The 24,437-nt window shown below is 43.9% G+C and overlaps 1 protein-coding gene across 1 annotated transcript in view; it reads right to left on the bottom strand.

The window, feature by feature from the left end:
- LOC109853574 (protein turtle-like) overlaps positions 1 to 24,437 on the bottom strand; it is a 70,224-nt gene that overhangs the window by 8,766 nt on the left and 37,021 nt on the right. Inside the window, exons 6-14 of the mRNA XM_020425817.1 lie at positions 22,319 to 22,597; positions 14,130 to 14,417; positions 13,526 to 13,935; positions 12,522 to 12,793; positions 11,472 to 11,644; positions 9,212 to 9,292; positions 5,545 to 5,730; positions 5,075 to 5,302; positions 4,433 to 4,526 (exon numbers count right to left, since the gene is read on the bottom strand). Coding sequence (XP_020281406.1) covers positions 4,433 to 4,526; positions 5,075 to 5,302; positions 5,545 to 5,730; positions 9,212 to 9,292; positions 11,472 to 11,644; positions 12,522 to 12,793; positions 13,526 to 13,935; positions 14,130 to 14,417; positions 22,319 to 22,597 — 2,011 coding nt within the window. The remainder of the gene's footprint in view (positions 1 to 4,432; positions 4,527 to 5,074; positions 5,303 to 5,544; positions 5,731 to 9,211; positions 9,293 to 11,471; positions 11,645 to 12,521; positions 12,794 to 13,525; positions 13,936 to 14,129; positions 14,418 to 22,318; positions 22,598 to 24,437) is intronic.

Below are 24,437 nucleotides of genomic sequence, written 5' to 3'. Positions count from 1 at the left end.
ACAGAGAGAGAGGAGGACAAGAGACGCCCACACGATTTTTCTTATCTTGTCTTTGTTGATTCTTTTCTTTCTTTCTTTTTTTTTTTTTTTTTTTTTTTTTTTTTTTTTTTTTTTTTTTTAATAGTTTGTTTTTTTTTTGTTCCTTTTTTCTTTGTTGTTTCTCTTTGTCGCGATCCGAGCCGTCTTGACTCGACTCGACTTTCATGTCCTCGCGGTTGCCGCTTTGCGCGAGAATTGTTTCAGGGTCGGAGACACAGAGAGCGAAAGGCAGCAACGAGAGATAGAGAGAAAAAGAGAGAGAAAGAGAAGAAAAAAAACAATCTCTTCTCTTTGACGATGCAACGATCGATTGACTCTGTATAGTCTTCCTCTAACGGTTCCTCTTCTTTCGAATTCTCCCTTCTTTTCTGCCCTTTGATCGGCAAATATATATCGCGCGGTAGCACCCCTGCGCTCTCTTTCTCTCCGGAGTCTCTCGACCCTTAACGCTATTCTCCGGCTCGCATCGGCTCTCTTCTGATCCTTGCTCTGATCGCGATCTCGGTTGCTTGTCGCCCGAGATTATTTTGTACAAGTTCCGTATTCGTGGTCGATGTCTCGACGTTTGGAGGCGGCGAGTGTGTGAGAGCGCGCCAATGTGTGAGCACGCGACCGCAATTGTCGTTGGAAAAAGAAAACCGAGAAATACCGCGTGTAACTCGTACGAAGAGAAAAATTTATATATCACGTTGATTCTCAATTTGTTTGTTTGTTTTTTTCTTTGTTGTTTTACTTCTTTCAACATCGTTAAAGTTTTTCGTGATCAAACGAGAGAACACACCGTCATTCCGGAGGGGGGGGGGCGAATTAGTGTAATGTTTCGTGTCCGACGCTCGCGTCGGGGAGGGGCATTAGGAAATTGCAATCGTTGCTTCCACTCGGCACACAGCCGAGACACGTGACCACGAATGCGAGAGGCAAAAAAGCTCTTGGCAGTGGCTGAACCGTCCAGCCCGTTCTGGATATATATACATATATATATATACATATATATATATATATGTACGTGTAGGTATATAAAACGTGCAATATCGATCTCTCTCGGGATAATTCTCGAGAAACGCGACCGCGCTCTTCGTTGTCCAATGAAAAATTGCGACGGATGCTTGAGCTTATCATGAGGGTGATGACAGCGGAAGATGACGGCGGAGGAGAGATATCTACTTGGGAGAGAGAGTTACTCGTCGGATACAATGGAGCTGTGTGTCACACACGCAAGGCAATATCCGCAACAGTATCAGTTTTCACAAAGACACTGAGATCTAAAAAAAAAAAAACACACACACAGCTAATGTGTTGTGATTGCGATAAAAAAAAGAGAGAGAGAGACAGAGAAAAGAAAGATAGCGATAAGTAACAAAAGCGCATGCTTGAGTCGCAAGGTCACAAGATGTCACAGTTTGGAACACAGCGTTTTTTTTTTTTTTTTAATTTTTTTAATTTTTTTGGAAATGTTATTTGCGAGATTCATAATTACACGATTGCGATTTATTTTTTTTGGAACGTCTTTGCGACCAGCTTCGAACCTGCGGCAAAACGTGAATTACAAAACGTGTATACGTTCGATCGGCGTGTACGGAGGTTTGTATATGCCATGAAGAAGTAACGAGTGTGACGCGCAAGTTTGGCTGCGTGCAACGCGAGAGAATGATTTTGCGAAGAAGAGGAGTTTTGCATAAAGGAAAAAATGGGATTTCTAGGTACCACCCTCACGATAAGCGCCACGACAAACGCCACGAGACTTGGAAAACGAGTGCAAGACCGAACTGGTATAATAGTGCAGCGACTGATAAAAAAACATGACAATGAACATGAGAGATTCGGGATCGAATGAAATCGAGAAAGTCGGCGCGCGTGTGTTCGGGGGTCACCGAAGGAAACGCGCGCGTGTGTGTATATATATATATATATATATATATATATATATATACACGTAAAAAAACAAACAAAAAAAAAAAAACACGGACGCACGGGAAAATAGTCTCGCGCGGGAGAAAAAATTAAAAGGCGAAATATACGAGAGATCCAGAATAGGCATCACTGCAGTCGTATTGTGGACTTTTGGATGCCGCGATGGAAATCATAATGGTCATAAAACTGAGTCACATCCGCAACTATGCACGTGCAGTCCGCTTGGCGTGAAATCGCAATTAAGCTGAACGCTCCGCGCGTTTAGATTTCCGTTTTTTTTTCTTCTCTTTTTTTTTTTTTCGTTACATGTACGCACAACGCGAGAGATATCATCTTACACACAACACGCGCGTGACACGATCACGGACGCGCGCGCGCGCGCTTGTGTTTCGATTCTCGTTTTTCTCGTTTTGCGATAGCTCTCTCTCTCGGTGTGAATGCTCGGTGCTCCGCTATGTATGTTGCTCGAATCGCGATTGCGCCGGATCTGAATCAAGCTGGGAATTCGTTTTTTTTTTTTTTTTTTTTTTTTTTTTTTTTTTTTTTTTTTTTTCACGCGGAATCGAATCACGCGGTTTCGCGATAAAACATTTTTCTTTATGAATTTGATAAATATTAAAAACTTAATTTCGATCGTTTCGCAAATTCTTTTTCCGTTTGTTTTTTGTTTTTTAAATTGTTTTTTTTTTTTTTATGTGAATGAATGTAGTTTCAAGCCGCTATTCAATTCGGTTGGTTTAATTGCCGAAAACCGCTGCCGTCTCTTACACACGCGATGTTTTCTTTTGTTACCTTTGCGCGTATGTCCGCATTGCTATGTAAAAAACAAAACAAAAAAAAAAAAAAAAGAACGAGAACGAGTTTTGATGCAGAAAACGAATTGGTTGTTACGCGTGCGCGCAACTCACGCACGCACGCACGCACGCACGCAGAACTATTCTGCCGCCGAGCAAATCATCGCGTGCCATTTGATTCGAGCTCCGTAGAACGAGATCCGATTCGATTTTCGGTGGCCGAATGACGCTACAACACAGTGAACCCGTTTTTGTTCGTTCATGTTTAACGGAAACGTGCACGCATGCACGCACGCACGCGCGCATCGCATGATACGTGCCGCGCATGGAAGTGTGCGTGAGATAAATTAATTATCGCGATCTCATAAACGAAAGGATTTCTTTTCTCTTCTCGTCCAAACCTTTGTCCAAAATACCTCTGCTGCTGCGGTTTAGTCTGCCGGTTTTTTTTTTTTTTTTTTTTTAATGCTACTATCTAGAAAGCTCGTAGTGTTATATGTATGGCGCAAGTAGATCAAAAGAGGTGCTGTCGTTCCGCGTTTCCTTTAATTCCCCTATTTTCGGGGGAAAAGGGGAGGGGGGATGGCGCTTGTGTCCTTAGACAAAATGGGATCGAGCTGACGGCGGGAGAGATAACGAATTTCTCTCCCGTACGTCTCTCTGAGCACAAAGTCTGTCTCTTCGTGTCGCTGGCGCGACAATAACGTCACGTTACTGTTATTGCCGATTAGTTTTTATCGCGGAACTATATTAGATATTTGCGATTACGGCCGAATGTTATTAATTGTACAGCGTTTAAACAAAAACAATTAAGAGATGACGTCATCACCATTTTGAAATTACAGCTGCAAAAAGAGTCGTAAGAGCGATACGATGCATATATGTACTATATATGTATATTAGTAATTTTTCTTTCAATACTTATCTGGAGAGTGATAAAAAATTTAATTAAATTAATTAATGTATATATCACATGTAAATATATATCAAGTGTTCGAAGAATATTCTGTTATAGCTGGATGATATTCGTGAGAGGTTTCGTAAATGCTTGCGGTGCTTCGGTCGCCTATTGCTCGTAAAAAGGGGGTGGAGTGGACTTAATCGCTAACTCTGGCTAAGCCTAAGTGATGTATATAAATTTCTTTTGAAGTCGCATCTGCACTTCGTGACGCAATCATCGATCTTCGACAATGCATGATTTTTTTTTCTTTCACTGATCTGATTCTCTTGTCAAACACTTTCAGAGGCTATCTCTCTTCAGAAGATCGCGACCGAACTATATCGTAAAAAACGTCGTCAGAATATTTCGAGATCGTTTTATCAATCATGTATTGTCAGAAGTTTATCGATCAAATTTTGTTAGATCGCGTGTCAAATTGTATTGTTAGTTGAAGAATGTTTTTTTTTTTTTTTTTTTTTTTGAATATTTATATATTTTGAATATTTTCAAAACTGCGGAAATATTTCAAAACAGTCAAGCGCAAAATTGGATGTTTGTTTTACGTTTAATTACGCAAACGGTAAGAGGCATTAATTGTGAAAGATTTACATTATTTATAGTGCAGCTACGACCCCCTCGGTCTACTCGTTGTTCAGATCGGAGCCTTCAGTGGTGCTCCTAAGTATATAAATCGTGATTTAAGATTCTTTGGGACTTGAGGAGATAAATGGCGTAAGTAGACACTCACTTTTTCAAAGGCACTGTTCCCTGGGGCCCCTGCCCTGCGCCGTTCCTGGCGTCGGTGACCCGGCAGGCCACCATGTTATACGCTGAAAGCAGTTCTACAATGTTACATAACTATGTTAATGACCAATATGCGTTCACAGGTGCACACGCTCGGCGCCTGCGTTGTCGGATCGTCGCCGTCTCATTGGCCAGTCCTGGGGCGTTAAAAAATGCATAACAAGTTAATGCGCGAAGGTTGTTTAGGTTAAAGGTTAAAGAAACGAGAAGCGGACTCAGGACGGACCAATTAATAATTATCAGTCATCTTTGCGATTTGTTTGCGAATTCATCTCTTCGTTTCGAAAAAAAAAAAAAAACAGCGCGCGAATCCCAACCCGAGGATGGACAACAAGTCGAACAGATTAGAATTGCGCGTTTCGAGCAAAACAAACGCGAGACGACGCTTAATTACATCTCGGTAATTAAACGTCTTCTAACTCGTTCTTGCTCGCGTTCTTTTCCCGAAGCGAATCTCATCCCGAAGAACCGGAGTTTAACTTGAAGGGAGAGACGACACAACCAGAAGCACAGGTGCGAGCACATTGCGGGCAAAAACTGGTGTTGCGATAACACACGACGACAACGCCACGGGGCGCGCCCATACCTTTCTCCTGTTTTCGTCTTTTCCGCTTGTTGCATATCTTCACCGCGCATATACTGAGAATGATGGCGACGAGAAAGAAGAGGATGCCGCCCACAACGCCCGCGGTGATCGCTTTGTGCTTGACGCGAGCCGGCACGGGAAACTTCACCTGGTCGCTCACACCGTAATTCGTAGCCGCGTTGGCGAACACTTGGAAATAGTAGGTCCTACCACCGACCAGGTTCTTCACTGTGAATATTCACAGAAGTCAAAGAATCGGAAAATCGCATGACCAACCACACTGCGAATCTCTCATTTCAGATTAAATTAATTACGGCACGGTATTGTTATGAATACGCTCGGAATTACGCTCGCTCGGTTGCCGAGAGAACGTCTGTGTTTCTCTCATTCCACGAATGCTAATGAGAAACTTTGTTTCGAGAAATATAAAAGTTAACCATCGTACACGAGAAACAATTCGCGTGTCTCACCTAAATAACTGGTCTCTTCGGGTCGTATTTGGCCCTTGTTGAGCGTTTTCCAAGGTCCGTCCGTCTTGTACTTGATAGTGTAGAATTGGATAAGATGGCTACGATCCACAGGAGGTTGCCAGGTTATCAGGAAACCGTTGCTGACTTCCGTCACCGTCAGGTTTCGGGGAGGTCCTGGCTTTGGTCCTGACGGGGTTTACAAATCGCGCGCCGATTAAAAAATAAAATAATTGCGTAAACACGCGTGCAATAGCGTAAAATATTCTTGAAGAGGATTTTTCGGGGTTTCGACCGTCGCGTTTTTAACCGTCGATTTTTAACCGACGTTTCGTCGACATTTCAGTTCACTTTTATGTTTCAAGAGCACAGTCTACGATTCAAACCACCCGAAAACCACATCTTCGGAAATTCTTGCGTGTCGCGAAAGCATCAATCTATACTATTTTTTGTTTTGATTTTACTTGTTTTTCTTATTTCGCGCGATTGACAAATAAGGTTTTCTAACGATGGAATAGATAACGTCCGGTGCGTGTGTCGTTACACGCGAAGTGAAACAAAAAAAAAGAAAAAAAAAAAAAGAAAAAACAACTCGACGAGAGGAAAATCTCCTCGCGGCGTCAGCAAATAAATGTTGCTGTCGTAACTCCGAAATAATTTCAGCGACGCACACCGCCGAGTTGCAACGCCAGCGGAAAGCTTTTTTGATGGAAACGTTAACGGGGGCTCCGACCGCAGCGACAGTTTCGCATCTATCAAATCCATCGGTATTCGCGCCATCGAGTTGTACGTCTGACTTTTTTTCATCATCGCATATCTGGAACCGCGACATGTCGCTTACGAAACGAAATTAAAAAAAAAAAAAAAGAGAGAAAGAGAGAGAGAGAGAGAGAGAGAAAGGATCTTGCGTCGGTTGATACACGCAAAAAACGCGCCGTTGTTACGCGGCGTTATACAAATGTAACGGATTGTTACGAAACGTAACTACGTTTACGTGTCACACACAACGCGGGAAATTATTTTAAATATTCGTTAACTTCGCGCGTTACGTTCGCGAATATAATGAGACGACGGATGTTCCCATAAATTAAGATTTATGTTCTTCAAACTTTTCAAAAAAAAAAAATAATGCGCCGTTGTTGGTGCGCGCGCGTGCAATGTCGTCGCACATTATTCCGAGACACGAACATGATGTATATGTGCGCGAAAACAAATTCGAATAAAATCCAACTGGGTACTCGAGCCTCCCCTAGCGGTAGGTAGTTGGCGCATAAAACGGACTATTGGCGCAACTCGGTAATTGGATTAACCGCGAGCATGAGATCAGCTTCTTTCATCACTTCTTATGCATATAGTGTTACCGACCTAATTGGAATACGCGCGTTAACTTTATTAACACGTTGGCATCATTTTTTTCTCCTCCCCGGCACAACCTCCTCCTCACGTCGCGAATTAAAACGCATATTCGCTAAAACGCGCGAGGGCGGAAATATCTACTCGCTCGATACATAATTTGCGCGCGCGTGCGAATGCTTTATTTAGATTCGCGGATAGAAATTTTCCGTCGCACACACATATTCGCACAGAGATCTGGTGCCCAATCTGGTGCGCGCCGCCGCGGGTTTTATTCTCCGGGAGAAAAGCAAATATCCCACGTTTCCCACCCGTATCAGTTTAATGGCCGTTGTTCCCGGGGAAATATCTCCGGTGGAATTTACGAAATTGACGGAAATTGCATCGTTGTTGGCCGCGAATATCGCGATCGGCAAGCGTGAAAACTGTTTCACGATTGTTTGCTTTGTTTGATTACACACACGTAAACGGACAGACCGGTAAATTTCCTTGGTTACGGGATGGAGCAGACGGGAACGACCTGCAAGCCCCGCGAATCGACAGTGGTTTTACGCCCGTTTAAAACACCGGACCGGAGAGAGTTTATCAAAGTTCCCCCCGCGCGCCCGCGCCCGCGCTCTCTGGATTTACCACGTGCATTGGCGATTTGATCGCAAAAGCCATTCTTAGTGTCATTCAAATTGACCAACATGCCGTGAATGCGGCAAGATTGAACCGAGGCTTTCCAGATCAAAAGAAAAACTCTCGAAATTCTCATGGGACGTGGTATATACATGTATGCGCGCGAATCGATTTGCGAACGCATCGACGTATGTATATATATATATATGTATATATATACGTGAAAGGAGAAAAATCACAAAGACAAAGCTATTCGCGCTTGAAAAAAAAAACCCCGCCATGCGGATACGCGAAATAAATGTTCCGTCGTTACGTTTCAGGCGGTTAAACCGATTCTTTTTTTATTTTTCTTTTTTTCTTTTTTTTTTTCTTTTTTTTTTTTTTTTTTGTCGTAATGGTTTTTCGCCGCGCACAAATGTATGAGAAAATCGGAGATGGCTGGGAAATATGCAGTTTGATTTAGTCGCGAGATTGCGAAATTAGCGGCGCGCTATTGTTTCGAATATTTACTTTATGAAATGTGTTATTCTCTTTTTTTCCCCTCTCCTCCCCCGTCTCCCCGAACTCCCATTACGAGCGCTCTTTCTCTCGTCTCTATCGAACTATGAAGAGGATTTTTATATTGTATCGCGAATATAACGTCCGCTATTTTTGTTTTTTTCTTTTTTTTTTTTACACACAGCGGGGGATTATATTTTTAAAACTATTTGAAAAATGCGACGCGCTCGTGCGCGCGCATCACGTAAGGTGAATATTAAAACTGTTGTTGCAACAATGTAAATTATGCACACAAAAAAAATAAAAACAAAACGTTTCAAGTGTGTGTGTGTGAGTGTGCGCGCGCGTCAAAATTTTATCCTTTTTCCCCGATTTATATGTCACCAACGGTTTCGTTCTTCCAACCAACGATCCGGACATGATTGAAACTCGACGCGCGGCGCGGAGAACGACAAGCGGCTAAAACTTTCTTGGGTTTATTCAGCTCCGATGCGCGTGGAGTAGATTGTTTGGAACCGTCTGCTACGCGCAAAATGTATGACGTTATTTCCTGCTCTCTCTCACGGAATGCCTCCTATGCGCCGGCTAAGAGGATTTTGTTTTGCTTTTTCTTTTTCCCGTTGTATCTTTCTCGCGTCATTCCGCAACCGAATTGTACGCGCGCGAGAATGTGCGCAAACACGCGCATTCGTTCTCATTGTCCGTGTTGTTGTGTTCGGGGAGTCTCTTCCTCTCCCTTTCCCCCCCTCGTGACACTTATTTTCCGTAGATCGTAATAGCGCGTAATCCCTTTGCGTGTGCGAAACGAAAAGAGATTTCCGCGAGAAAGAGAGAAAAGAAAAAGAAGATCCCCGAGCTCTTCGCGTGATCTTCCTCTTTGTGCGGAGGATTTCTAATGAGAAACACGTGCGACGAGGAAGATCTCTGTGATTATATGCGCGCACATACACCGAGTATATGAATAAAACGCGAAACGTGGGCGGTGTGAAAGCGGCGATGAACACTTTCGAACGTACGATAGCTGTTTCGTAATACCTATCACGCTGTCTCGATCTCGCGCGAGACGTCGAGATACGAAGTTTTACAACTCTGTGGAAATATATATACATATTGAGAGAGACAAAGAGAGAGAAAGAGAGAGAGAGAGAGAAACAGAGAATATCTAAACAACAAAGAGCGGAAAGCAAAACGTATGTACCTTTTGGTCGTACGATCATCGGATAAACGGGATTTCCTGTAGAATCAGTCGGTAATACGAGAGTTTTATAGTCAAGAATGTCTGAAATTAAAATAAAAGAAACAAACCTGGAAGTTAAACAAAATTCAGAATCAAATTTAAAAAAAAAAAAAAAAAAAACGAAAGGTTAAATCGTCTGTGTCGTGTACTTAATTAAAAAAAATTTTCTTGATATGAGAAAAAAGAAATCTAAAGTTGTTAACATGTTTGTAAGATCCGCACACACACATGCGCACACATTCCTCTCTCTCTGCTAATCACGTCAAGTAACTGTAACAAGAAATAAACGATTTGCTTTCTCTAAATCGTGATATCAACTACAGAAAAATACAAAACAAAAATTTGACATGTCATGCAGTAAATTTTTTCGAACCAAGGAATCGAATTTTGTTTTAATAAATTTTTGAAAATTAATAGCAGATGTTTTTAAAAATTATAATCCCCGCTTTTATAAGATTTGGGTTTTATTAAATGTTCAAAATTTAAGAAACGATAAGTTTAAAAAAAATATATATATACAATTAAAAACATGCGATTAAAAACCTATACGCTTCTTAAAATAATTAGAAAATGCGCGAGTTAGTTTTCGTAAAGCAATTATTGCGCAAGGAAGAGTATCGATTCTTAAGAAGGCACTTGGAACTAAAATTCCGTTGTATCGAACAAGTTTGGTCGTACTTTGTTGTTAAAGAATAAAGAGAGTACAGAGAAAGAGAGAATTTAGTTAACCGTGGTTAACCAGCGTTGTTGAATACCCCCGGCCCTTTGTCGACGCGGAGGCTAACGAGCAAAACCGATGATGATGCGAGCCTGTGTGTGCGTGGGGCAGAAGAGTAAGAAGCGAAAGAGCGCTACGGCGAGAGAAAAAGGTAGGGCATGTAAGCGGGGATGTGGTGGTGGAAACTGGCAGAAGAAACGCTTGAAAGGTAACCAGATAGAAATCCCTAGACGCCGGTATCAGGGATGCTCGAGGTACGGTGTGTACAAATGGAAGGCAATGAACCGGCGGATTCGAGGGAAGGAAATAAAAGCGGAAGCAGAATGAACGGCTCGATGGGTTTTCCGATACGATAAGTCGCCACGGAAGTCTCCGTTCCTTCTCCGTCTCTTTTTCTCGGTTTTCTCTCCGCTCCTCGCCTCATTCTGTATCCGCATTCGCCACCCTTTCCCACCCTTATCTTGTTGCCTCCTTCTCACGTTTTTTCTTTTTCTCTTTTTTTTTTTATTTTTTTTTATTTTTTTTGGGTTTTTCCTTCGTCTTTTTTTCTTCGGGCGGCTCTACTCCGAGGAGGAGGTCGCGCGACTTTTCGACTCTCGGATCGATACCACCGACAACGGGAGGATCGCAGAGAAACGACGTCCTCGCGCATGAATTTCCCTTCGACAGTCATCGAGATGCCACTCGCAGTTTGCGAAGACTCTCTCTCTCTCTCTCTTTCTCTCTCTCGCGCGAGAGAGAGAGAGAGAGTCTTGCGCGGATATAATTTTCAAATATTCTTCGCGGCCGTTTCGCTGGCTTGCGGATACAAAGTAGTGATAAAAAAAACCAACCGGCAGTTTTAACACCGCGAGGAAACTGCTTTCGCCACGTGTGCTCGCGACGTACGCTGCATTCGACGTTTTTTTTTTACGTGTTGAAATTTACGACGTAAAAACGTAGTTTTACATAAAAACAGATCGCGATAAAGCGTCTCGAATTTTCGCGGATCTCGCGCTTTTCGCGCGCGTTATTATACGACGTGAATAATAACACTAAATTGTCAAAATTCGAATGTCTTACCACTTTCATCCGGAGGTGGGGGTTGATCAGGTGAGTGAGTCGCCGGAGGGCTCAGCGCAACGGCTTGGAGAGATTGCGGCGATAGAAGTGGAGATATAGTCAGAAAGAAAGTTGAAGACACACAAAAGACAGAAAAGATTAGTTTAGCTGACAAACAGATCGTTAAGCTATCGTTATTTATGCAGGTACGGTGTTTCGCAGATTAAAGGTTGATAAACAAGATTTATGGCAATTTCATTCACTTTGAATTATTTAGACAAATGACTAGAGCAGGTACACGCGATCAGTTAAAGCTTGTTCAATTACCACAACAAAGTCAATATCCTTTCCGAGACCAACGAGGTTGGGCGCTCGTTGCGTCTGTCTTTTACTCGTGAAATTTATCAGAAACTTTAATGATCAAACGTAATCGGAGCGTGATATAAATGCAATTTCCATTACCGAGCGTCCTGACTGTGATGACTTTGCTCAGCATTCCCTCGCCCAGAGCGTTCTTTCCGATTACCTGGAACTCGTACAGCGTGCTAGGCGTGAGACTGCCGATCGTCACCGTTGTGCTGCCCGACGGGGTCACGGGGATTGTCTTCCAATCCGAAGTTCCTGATTCCCGATACCTAACGAAAAACAAATTGCAAAAATGACTTCACGGAGAAGATTTGGGAAAGAATTCGTTCGAGGCAAGATCTTCAAGACTCCGTTTTTTAACAGCTTTGTTTGACACGTGTTTGCCGCGTGTAAGTAGTTTTTTTACGAAATTTATTTAAGTTCGAGACTCAACTTTTAGAATGTGTTAACTTCTCACTCAATTTTAACTTTAACTTGACATCGGTTTTTTTTTTAGTACAACATTTATGAAGTCCGGTAAGTTTTGCACAACATCCTCATATTGGTTCGAAACTACCGTTTTTTCATATTTAACCCTTCGTGGACAGACTTACTTAAAATGACGCTTAGTCGAACAGACTGGGTCTGTGAGACCCGCGCGACTTTAAAATCGAATATCTCCGCGAAAAATCAATATTTTTTTTTTCTATTTTGGTTTTTGAATCGGAAGTTTAGATGATTCTACGTCGATAAAAAAAAGACAAATTGAAAAAATCTCTAGTAGTTTTGCAAATATAAGTTAAAAAAAAAAAAAAAAATTAATTTTTACTAGAGACGTCGATGCGCAATTTTTGAACGTATCTGGGAGACTCATGTCTCTGTCCGGGAAAAGTTAATTTAGATTTAGTTTTAACAAACATCTAAGATCATTCTCTCATTTAAATTGACTTAAAATTGACACGCGCAATTTTGATGTAAAAAGTTTCGCCAATATCTTACAGACGACAAGTTTATATTGCGTTACTAACTACAGAGAGAGAGAGCGTATAGCGCGAGATTATTTTTGAGATAAAGGCTAGGTATCGTTTCTCGTTCGGACACAATTACTGGCAACGTAGAAGGAGCCTTAAGTGGTGATACCTATCAACCTATCCCGTATATACCCACCAGATAGTATAATCCTGTTTGTAATCAGGACCGCCGGAATAGCCTGGTAACCAGGTTAGCGTTACCGAGAATTGCGTGGCTGTGCCTGACACGTTGTAAGGTGCATGGGGTTGCGTGCCCTCGACGATCAGTTGCGTCGAGGATGAGATGGTGGCGACTTCGTTGCTGGCAACACACTGATAAAAGCCGAAGTCCGCGCGCCGAAGGCTTTCTATCGTCAGATTGCCCCCGAGGGTCTTCGCGCGACTACGTTGGATGGGGCCACCATCCCTCTGAGATGATAATTTCGAGATTATTGTTACAAAAAATCGCCACAAAAACGAGTTGTTAAAAATTATTCAAAGAAAAGAGAAATTTGATGTGTTTCACTACAAAAAAAAAAAAAAAAAAAAAAAAAAAAAAAAAAAAAAAAAAAAAAAAAAGTAAAAGTACACACGATTTTACAATTGAAACGGTGTACGTCGCAAATATGAATATTTTATAAATAATTAAATCATTTATGTATTATTCTCGTATACATAAAATTATAAACGGAGAATAATTGTTACACATGTAAATTTTATTGAATTGCAAATAAGCATATTGTAAACCTAACGGACAAAGTTGTTTGAGTGATAAATATATCTCGATGTTCTTGTTTAGCAAACAATTAACAAACAATTTTAAACAAACATAATCAACCCTTTAGTGCCAGATGGGTCTCCAAGATCCACCCAAAAGTTTTAAACCAGTGTCTCTAGTAGATATTGCTTTAGCGCGACATTTGAAAGCCGTGAAAAAAAACTTTAGGGCCTTAGACAACGGTAGAAATCGTTCGACAGTATCGTTTAATAACTTTGCGAAGTTCAAATTTTGAAGTGTGAATAGGTCATGATTTTATGTCTGGCACTGGAGGGTTAATTTTAACGACATTAATCAAAATATAATTTATTAAATGATGAGTGCATTCGAAGCGGGAGAGGGGGGAGGAGGATGGAGATATTTCTTTTGAAAACTAATCATACCCGATGCCACTGTATCGTTGGTTTCTGCGTTCCCTCGGCCTCTTGAGCCTCGCAGTGCATCTCGACCGTCTCGCCGACCTTTTTCGTGTACACCGGCTCGGGCTCCACAGTGAAGACTGGCGGGTTCCGAACGAGGACCTCCATCACACCCGAACTGCCCTGCGTGCCGTGGGCGTTATAAGGCGTGCAGGTATATCTGCCTTGGTGATTCTCATTGACCCGTGTAAACAGCAGGGAGCCATTGTTCATGATAACGATGTCCTTCGTCTGATAAGGTTCTAGTAGGCGTTTGTCTTTGGTCCAGGTCACGTATTGCAGAGGCGGATTGGCCTTTATGTGACACTGGACCACACCGGCCATACGGAACGGCAGGTACTGGACAGTCGGGGTGAACGTGACTTTCGCCGGATCTGAAACACGCGAGATCACGCGCGAAAGATGATTAGCGCTCGCTTCTTTTAATTGAGTTTTTAATTTTATTCTCAAAGTGTAGCGCGCTCGATACGTATCTAACAGCTTAGCTTCCTTCGAGTTTTGAAAATTTCGAACACGTGCTTCTTCGAGACTTTCTATAGTTTTTAATTTTGTTTTAAATCAATCTTACACTCGACGTTCAGATAGGCGCTGGCAGTTTGCGGATCGCCGATGCCGTTGCTGACTTCGCACAGATACTGTCCGGAGTCGTCGGCGCTGGCGGGTTGAATAACCAACGAGTTGTCCCTCTTGATGGTCACTCGGGTCTCCATAGCCGAGACTTCCGTAACGGGAGCGCCTTCGCGAAACCAACGCACCGTCACGTTACCCGGAAGAGCCTTTGCCTCGCAGGTAAATTCCACTCTCTCGCCTTCCAGTTTCGTTTGGTTCGTCGGCGGTAACGTAATTACGGCACCACCTGCAAGTCAATATAAATACCGTGCAATTTTTATTTGCGTAGTTTTATCATTAAAAAAAAAAAAAAAGAATCAGGACACGTCAATTGTATAATAGAGTTATCGCACACGCAAAACAATCTCGACACACATAGCGAGATATAGTGTCAAAAAAAAACTGCGGTGGCAATTGACCGCTGATATTGCTTGTCTCGCTGTCAAAGATATTTCAGAGCAGACGACAGCTTGCGGCGCAGCAATACTACCCTGCTGTCGCGCGGAAACACGGAATCGAATACGCTATATAGCCGTCGTCTCCATTGATTCTCGATAACGTCTTTCTCTCTCTCTCTCTCTCTATTTCTCTCTCTTTATATATTTCTCTCTCTCTCTCTCTCTTTCACGCTCGTCGGTAAAAAGCTATGACGGATAGGCGAACCGCGCGAGTGCCTCGAATTTGCTTCTCGCGACTTTTCTTTAAGTGTGGCACACGGGCGCTCAACAGGGTGCATTACATCTTCATCGATATCCAACGTCCACGCCCATGTCTCGGAGAAAAATTTCAAAAAGTTCGAGCTTTGCTTGACGGAGACGGCGAAGAAGATATTCGCGAATATTTTCTTCGCCGCGCGCGGAAGATCGATCCTCGCCGCGCGCACAAAAGAATTCGAACCTCCTTCGCGCGATTCCGTCGCGCATTTCCCGCAATCCGATCTATCGTCGTCATTCGTCGGGATTATGCGGCGGAGCACACAGCTCTTCCCTTTCTCCGTCGCGTTGCGACGCTAGATCGCGGAGCGAGTACGTCGCGTATGTACGTGGAAAATTCGCGTCGAGAAATTAACGACACCGAGATGTTCTTCGCGAAGAAAGATATATTGATTTGGTAGAGACTGCGAATATATGGCGCGTCGATGATAAATTCAAAAAAGATATGCAAAAAAAATCCGCGCGCAGATGCGTAAGATCGCGCGGGTGTATTGATGTTTTTCTTTTTTTTTTTTTTTTTTTTTGCAGTCGACGGAGAAAAACATTTGTTTATAATTCACCGGTGGAATTCCACAGCGTGGCTCGTCCGCTATCTCCGCTTTTGTATTTTAATATATCAGATACGTGATATTCAAAATCCATACGGTCTCTCTCTCTCTCTCTCTCTCTCTCTCTTGAAATTCGAGATTGCTAGTTGGCAAAGTAAACAGGGTGTAGGTGTCGCGCAAACAACGTGTCGATTTATAAACGCAAACGAACGCTCGCGTCGCAACGTACACAATCGGCCGCGCCTATGATGCTGCAAATATATATCGACGAATGTTTGAGCAATTAAACATTTGGCAGATTGTTGCGGCAGTTTGTTCGATGGTATATATATCGAATATGTAATCGAATTCGAGGTTAGCCGGGGTAGCTTTTCGATAAGGACGACGCGCGGCCGGAGAACATCGAATATGACATCACGCCGCGGGAAAGCAAACGCCGAGAACGTGCCGGCCAAGAAAAAAGAGGACGTTCCTTCTCCGTCTCCTTCTCCTTCTCCAAAGAAGCTCTCGCAAGAAATATCGCGCGCGCACGCGGAAATCCCGAGAAAACGAGGGCAACGATATTCTAAGCTCTGCCCGATGTCTCAATATATTGCAGCCGGTCGCACCTACCGAAGATGCGCCACACAATGCGCGCGCGTACTCTCAAGCCAGTCAGCCAGCCAGCCAGCAGCGACGCGACGTTGCGACAGGAATAAATTTGAATCTACGATCTTGATAAACGCACGAAGCGCGGAATGAGAACTTGTTGCCCGGTGAGAGAAAAAAAAAACACACTCCGCGAGTATATTTCCTCTCGCAATCTTCCGCCCTCGCATTTAAATCGGAGCACGCGCGCGGGTTTTACGGGGAGGAGCGTCCGATCGGACTGTATATCTGTTGTTGTGTCAATCTCTCCGTTTCCACGTTTTGTTTTGTTTTGTAGACATACTATTTTGTATTTCTTTGTTTTTTTTTTTTTTAATTATTTATTTCAAAAGCAAGCACAATGCTTGGTTTTCATTTTTTTTCTCGCGCGAATATGCGCGCACGATGCGCGGTGAAATATATATTTTAATTATCCGCGCTCTCGCGCGGTAAAGTATGTTACGTCACGAGCGCGCGCGCGCGCGAGAGAGAGAGAAAGAGAGCTCGGGAGGATACTTTGCGCTCAGGCGGCGGGAAAGTTTGCAAAGTTCGCGGGCAAACGAGGCCAATGAAATTCCGAGTCGCCTATAGCATCATTATGGCGTGCGGTCGCCGTAAAGCTGCACGCGCGGCGCACATTACGCGCGATCGTTAACGACGTTGTTTTTACCGAGTTGCGGAGCGACAATTTCCACCGACGACCCGGCGCGGCGCTCGATATTTACACGGAGGTTCTTCTGGAAAACCGTCGCTCTCGAAACGCGTTTTATCGCCCGCGCCCTTTTTTGTTTCACGAGAAACGCCTTCGTTCAATCGTTCGTGTGCGAACTCGAATCGGATGACTTCCGCGTCGCACGGCATCATCGGAAGCAACGCGCGATCGCATTCTCGATGAGAAGAGAAAGCGTCACGGCGACAAATACTGACGTTTGCCAACCAGAAACGAAAATCTTGACAAACCGGGGCAATGAAATTCAAAAATAGAGAGAGCAAGAGAGAAAGAAAGAGAGAGAGAGAGAGAGAGAGAGCGGCGGACTCTTAGTATTATATAAAGCTCGTATATGACGTCGCTGTATCACGTCGCACGTTGTAAATACGTGGTGTCGCCAAGCGACGAGCGCAAAGAGTAGTCGAGAGCAAATGGAGATGCCGCAGTCGAGATGCGGAATAAATTCCGGAATGATTTATCCTTGTAATGTTTTCGCCCACATCCCGCTGGTCTTTTTTTTTTTTTTCACTCTCTTTGAGCACTCTACTTAGTTTAACGCGCTGTGTACACGCGCGGAATACACGTGTATCTTGCCACTTTCCCGGGACGCCGAAAATAAACGCGTCATTATTCACGCGCAAATTTCGTCTTTGTTCTTGCGCGGAAGGTTTCGTTGTTTTTTTTTTTTTTTTTTTTCAAGATGGCGGCCATATTGCGCCCGACCAGCGAATATTTTTTTCTAAAATATTCGTCTTCGAACTCGGTTCACCTCATCTTGTTTCTCGCGTGGAAGCGAATTTTACGAGCTCCGACGTCATTTCGGGCGCGACGCGCTCACGTTTCTCAATCCATTAAATAATCATCTCGCTCAGCTAGACCGATAAACGAGCGTGATAACGAGAGAGAAAGAGATAGAGAGAGAGAGAGAGAGAGAGAGAGAGATAAGAGAGAGAGAGAAAACGAGAGAGAAAGAGAGAGAGAGAGAGAGACCGTAAGACAATACGATGATGAAGATGGATGTCTCGGCGGTGGCTTGCGGCTTACAAATTTGCAGTGGTTGTGGGGTGGAAACGAGCGACGATGTCCCAAGAAAAAGAGGTAAACGACGAAGAGAAGAGAAGAGAGTGAGAGAGAGAGAGAGAGAGATAAAGAGACGGAAGGCGCGAAAGCGAAATGAAACAAGAAGACTGGCTTGTGAGGACGGAAAGTAGCTCTGTTGGCTCTGGAAAAACAAGACAAATCGCCTTTTAACTTCCTTTTACCCCTCCCGGTTACGAGAATAGCCTTAATTGGTCGAGGCAAAACAAGGCGACGTCCGGAAGCTCGCCGTAACCACTTTGTCTAACGCGAGTTTTATCGTAATGTGGCGGGGGGAGGGGGAGGACAGGGGGCGGGGGGAGAGAGAAAAGAGGTATCGGTATCGATGTACGTATGAGTAAAATGTATCGGCTCGTAAAATATACGGAGGAGTGAGATACGGCGCTGTGTGTGTGTGCGCGTCTTCTCTTCGTCCTGCTCTCTCTGTGCACTCGCTTTATAGTTGCGCCCGGTATATGTCGCGCGCATCCTTCCGATCACCGGGCGGGGGAAGGGTAGGAAAACGTTCGAGGGAAATGGACGCTAAAACGGTTATACGAGATTGCGACTTCCCTTATCTTTTCCTGAGTTTGCGAGGCGACGACGTATAGAATATAGCGCGCGCACCTGCTCGCGCGAGACATCGCCGGTGGTGTGTACGATACACGTCATATCCGCGGCGGAAATAAAAATTATCGGGAAAGATGGGGAAGCGCTTTATTGTATTCGGATTTAGATTTCCTCGTGAAATATGGACACGCTGTGAATCCGTACTCTTTTAGCTCTGTTAGAGAGAGATACGGGAGAGATATCTGTCTCACGGGGGAGTGTGTTAGTGGTGGTTGAAAGTTCGGGGGGGAGGGGGGGCGATTTCTTCGAAAATCGATTGGCCCCATTCTCGCGTGCGGCGCGGTTCTATGTAGTGTCGGAAAGATAATACAAATTATACAGATCGATTACAGGTCCGTTCGGACACCACCGAAACCCTCTCGACGCATCGCCGTCGTCGTCGTCGTCGTCGGTTTTCCGTGACACTCGAGCTGCCCCATTTCTAATTATACGTCGACTGTAAAAAAAAAGAAAAAGACGCAACGAAACACACGCAAACAAAAAAAAATTAATTAGAGCTTCAACCGCAACTCCCGTTAATACACTCCTTTTGTCCATTAAAAGCACAGTCTTCTCGAATTGCCCCATTTCGATTTTTATGTAGAGCGACTCCGTAAAGTGGGAGAGCGTCACAACGAGAGACACAAAAAAAAAAAAAAAAAAAAAAAAAAAAAACCGATTAAAGCTTCCGGCTACGACCGTAACCTCCGTAATACACCCCTTTTATAGCACGATGTACGTGCAATTGGAAATGGGGGTCGAGTGTCATGGAAAAATGGCGTGGGCGACGACAGAGAGAGATGATTCGAGAGAGTTTCGGTTGGTGTTCGATTAACTGTAATCGATCTGTATAATTTCCTTCTGACACTATACCAGCCAATTTGCTCACATCACATGGCAAGAAAAAAATTGTCGAATCTATTTTTTGTTTAATCGACAAACGTTTCGTCGGCGCAACAAAAACCTCAACAGTAATTTCCTGCTATTCTAACAGATCTTTCCTTTTTCGCGTAGGAAAACCAGAGAGAGAGAGAGAGAGAGAGAGAGCGAATCGATTTGCAAGAGAACGCTTCGAATTTCAAGCCGCACGCGGGAGGTATCCGCGCATTCTTTTCGACTAAATTATATCACGCGCCGCGCGACGAAAACCCACTTCCCTAACGAGCATTAAGAACGCGAGGACGATCGTCGAGACTCGTCGAGTTAATTAAATTGGAGATAATAAGACGCGTACGCGCGCGCGTAAACCTTTTAATTATTCCATCACACGTGGCAACTCGTTAAACGTGAAGATCGCGAGCACTTGACATTTGTTAAAACGAGAGTCGCGCGACTCAAGGTGTAAGACGCGATTATTTATAGAGAGCGTCTGCATCATCGAAACCGCACCGGACGCGAATGATAATTTTACGACCGACGATGCGTCCAGAATTAGAAACACCAGAGAGAGAGAGAGAGAGAGAGAGCTATAAAATTTGCAATATAGGCAATTGATATTTCAGATCTCGGGGCGCAGTTCCGCCGAGACGAGAACTTTTGCGAAGTCACACTCGTAAAAGGAGCGTTTGTTATTCCGTTTGAAGCGAGGCCAAATTTATCGGATGTATCGCGCAAAGGCGGCGGCGTAACTGGAGTTACCTGGCCATGAGAGAATTCGTTTCCGATCGCAAAGTCAGAGAGGAGGAAAGAGAAAAAGAAAAAGCGCGCGAGAGAGAGAGAGAGAGAGAGAGAGAGAGAGAGAGGGAGAGAGAAAACGGTTAGCTCGCGGATCGATAAAACAACAAAACCTCGACGGAGGTCAGACCGCGCCGCAACCCGCTTTAAGATATTTTCTGACATGCAGGTTTATTGGAATTGCATTACCGGTGTTTGATTGCTGATCACCCAGAGATATCTGTTTCTGATAACGGAGCGTTCGATAATTACCACGGCAGTTTGCTGTTTATTAATTATCGGCCTGCCAGCCCGTTCGTATTTTGCGTTATTCTCTTCGGGGGCGACGCCGGATCGCGGATAATTAATCGCGGCACGTCGGGGATAATTTTCGGAAGTGTATTAAAGCGCGCTTATATACAGCGACGCGCGATTCATATATTAAATTAGTTTCCGAAAAAGCGCGGGAGAGAGATGGCCGTTTGTCGTGGAAACTAATCAATCGACTTTATTGTTTATGCTCGTCGAAAAAGAGAAAGAGAGGAGAGACGGAGAGTTCAAAACGAGGGGGTAAGAAGAGCTTGTCTTCTTATTAGCTTCGGCACAAAGTATCTCCTTCTTTAATTAGTTTACTCGCGTTATATCGAAGCGCGCTCTCTCCGGGGAGAGAGAGAGAGAGAGTTCTTCTGCTCTCTTTTCTCTTCCGCCCCGGCTAAAGGGAAAAACTTTCATAAAATATTCTTTAATTATATTTTAATTACATATCCAACTCGACTACGTATAAAACGGCCATTTGATCGCCCGCGGGACAAAAGGGCGCGAGCAGTAGTTATTAATATTTATACAAACGTATCTCTCTATGTTGTTTTCTTTCGAACCGCGTTATATCGCGCGCAAAATTTCACAATTTTGTTTGACGGGCAGATGTGATTGATTAAGCGATTGTACGCGTGTAAAGGGATCAGTCGCGACAGACGTTCACCGTCAACTTCAACACAGAGATAAACGAGGAGAGAACCTACCACCATCCCCCTCCCCCCTCGGGACGTTTAAAATTCATTCAAATTGTCATGCGGCGCGTGACGTAGTATCGTCCGCTCGTTTAACACGAAACTCTGAAACGAAAGCCGAGTCTCTCTCCGGTTTTTGTCGCAACCGCCGCGTGTCACGCGTCCGGCACCGGAGTGGATTAAGCGGCCGCGCGCGCGTCGCAGCCGCCCGGGTTTAAACGCGTTTCCCCGTCGGACGGTAATACTTAACACAGCGCGCGCACGCTAGCATTTTCGCGAGATAATAAACCGAGGAAGAGGAGGAGAGGAGTGTGGGAAAGGGAGGCCCGACAACGGAAAAGAGAACTGTTATTTGCCGCGGCAAAACCGCAGAACACCGCGGCACTCGTGACCCGCGTTAATCAAATCACGCGCGCTTGAAACTGTAAGAGGAAAAAAGAAACTGGTTTCTTTTCTCTAAGTTGGTTTTTCTTCGAAATAAGTATATTCGCGCCGCGCCCAAGAGAATTGTTTTCTCTTTGTCAGAAATAAAAAAAAATAATATAAAATTGTTGATGTTAAATGATATAAAATTGTTTCAGATTTAATTTGAACCAAAGAGCGGGATGAAATAACGTATATAAATATGTTGAATAATGCAAATAATATTGAATTAAATTCTAACGCGTCACTACATCGATACGTTTCGACACTTTATGTCTGTCATTTGCTTATCGCGCGTCATTTATCGTAATCGTTTGTTGTAAGATTTTATATTTCGTAAACACAATTGTCACATTTATATTGTTTTACATCGTCACGAGTTTACACAGCGGCTCGCGCGTCGCGAGATAATTTTTTTAATCCCTCGATATCCATCTGCGCGCGCGTACACACACACACACACACACACAGAGAAAGAACGAGTGAGCATTTTTGCCTCTGTGCGCGCGCAAAATATTTCTGTGAGTGACAGTAAAATTTAAATTAAAAAAGTTTTATCTCGCACGCGCTCGATACGACGAATCTCGCGGCTCGTCGTCGAACCGTAATCGTGCCTTTCCGCTGTTATCCCGGTCGAAGCGAGGTAATTTATTGCTCAACTTCGCGACGAAATTGCGGTTTCGACAACGGCGGATTTCTCTCCCCTCCTCTCTCTCTCTCTCTCTCTCTCTCTCCTGACATTCTAATGGGAACCCCCGACTCACCCGCAAAGCACTCACCCGCGATAATGACACGCGCGGTGTGGCTGATCTGGCCCTCGCCGTTCCTGGCGATGCACGTGTAATCGCCGATGTCCTCGGTCTTGATCGTCGAGAGCCGGAGCTCGGTGCCGTCGTTGAATATCCCGACGTCTCGTCCGTTGGGCTCGACGGGATTCGCGTCCTTGTACCAAAGGATCTCGGGCGTCGGAGTACCCTCAGCCTGGCAGTTGAGTATTATCGCATCGCCTAGATTCACGTATATCATTTCTTCCGGCGTAACGCTGAATCTGGGTGGTGCTGCAAACACAATGGGCAAGCGAATCGGGATAAAAAAAAATAAAAAAATACTTAGAAGAGTCTCGTGGAATGTATCGTATACAGAATACAGAAAATTCTCATGCAGTGAAAACTCGGATTTAGTTACAGGGAATTTAAATAATACTTATTTTCTCATTGCAACAAAGTAGTTAAAGACATATGGATAGTGTCTCTTGATAATATCACAATTGTCCTTTTCTTTTACACTTTCCGTAATCTTTCGAAAGTAACGAGGTGTCTCACCTCATCGTCGAATAAGATTTTTCCAAACCTCAGAACGATTCCCCCCTCTTTTAGGGACGAATTTCTCCTCCCAAGGACGAATGTCCTACTTTAGCTCTTACTATGAAGCTAAGTTGTTTATAATTATCGAAGGCCTCGATTTAAGTTCTCGCTTTTCAATCGACAAAAAACTTGACTGGAAGAAATCGACCCGGAAAAATCCTAAACTGTGGATTCGAGAACTCGGGACCTCCCTGCTCGCAGCCTCTACACTCAAGCGAGACCATCCGCGAGACCACCGGGTCGGCGAATCTTATGCGCGCGAACAATAACTTTTTTGAAAAAATATTTGCCGTGAAGATATTCGATTTTAAAGTCGCGTGGATCTCACAGACCCAATCCAACTAGTCGTCATTTTTGAGATCCATCCACGAAGAATGAATATTCCATATGACGCAACGTAGACTGTTGTCCATCGTTTAATTATTAAAATTTTACGTTGAATAATAAATCTCTGTTTTTAATTTTTATTAAAGCTACTTCTTTTAGATGTAATTTTACACTTGAAGTTTGACATTTGTTATACAGAAACAATGTGGCACAACCAGTAGTATAATACCGACTAACGCTGTTCCCGGGGATTTCAGAGAGAGAGAGAGAGAGAAAGAGAGAGAAAGAGAGAAATGTAAACCGTGTATTTTTTCGTCAGAGCGAAGGCGGAAATGGCGCGCACTTCAACGGACAGAGAATGGTCGCGCGCACCGGTAAAATGACGTTAGAAGAACAATCAAGCCCGCGAAGAGACGGCGTTTAGAGAGAACGTTCCTCCGAGAAGTCCCACCGTGTGTTTTTGCCGCGTCCGTCCCTTTTCTATCTCGTAGAAATCACAATGGGGCTCCTCGCCGCCCATCGCTCGGTGACCGGACGGTGACGTAAAGAGTCGACCGCTCTCTTGTTCCAGGATGGCACGGGTCGACATTTCCGCGCGGAGTGACAGAAGAAACGATGGAGGGTAAAGAAAGAAAAAAAAAAAAAAAGAGAAAAAATCGAGGAAAAAACGAACGATTGAAATAATGCAAATTCCACGTAGTAGTTAAGAAAACGGCTTTTCGACGAACGAACGTTCTCCCCATCGAACCGCGCGTTTCTTCCGCGCAAGAGAAACGGAATTACTTACGCGCGCGCGCGCGCGCGAGAAGTTCGCTTATTGTGGTAGAAACTCTCTCAAGAGCTCAATTAAATATTTCCGCGGGAGCTTTGCGCTGCGAATTTCTTTTGCAAATTGTCATTATTCGGGACAATTCTTGTTCCGTTTTCCTGACCGAGAGATATAAATATATATATATATATAAAATTGTCCCGCCGCGCGACGCACCGTTCGCGTCACGTTCGTTTGTTGTTCGAAGATGAGTAATTTTAATTTCGAAAGCGATGCTTCTTTCACGAGAGATGCGGAAGTGAAAGAAGAAGAGAAAAAAGAAAAACGAAGAAGAAGAAGAGAACAAAAGAGGAAGAGGGCGAAGGGACGCGACGCTTCTTGTGACTCTAACGCGAAGGTAAGCGACCGAATGGAGCCGCGAGTACAAAGTATAAAGGG

This window comes from Pseudomyrmex gracilis, unplaced genomic scaffold (assembly GCF_002006095.1).
Source record: "Pseudomyrmex gracilis isolate BER0280 unplaced genomic scaffold, ASM200609v1 scaffold_51, whole genome shotgun sequence".
NCBI lineage: Eukaryota > Metazoa > Arthropoda > Insecta > Hymenoptera > Formicidae > Pseudomyrmex > Pseudomyrmex gracilis.
This window is presented reverse-complemented; position numbering and strand designations above follow the sequence as displayed.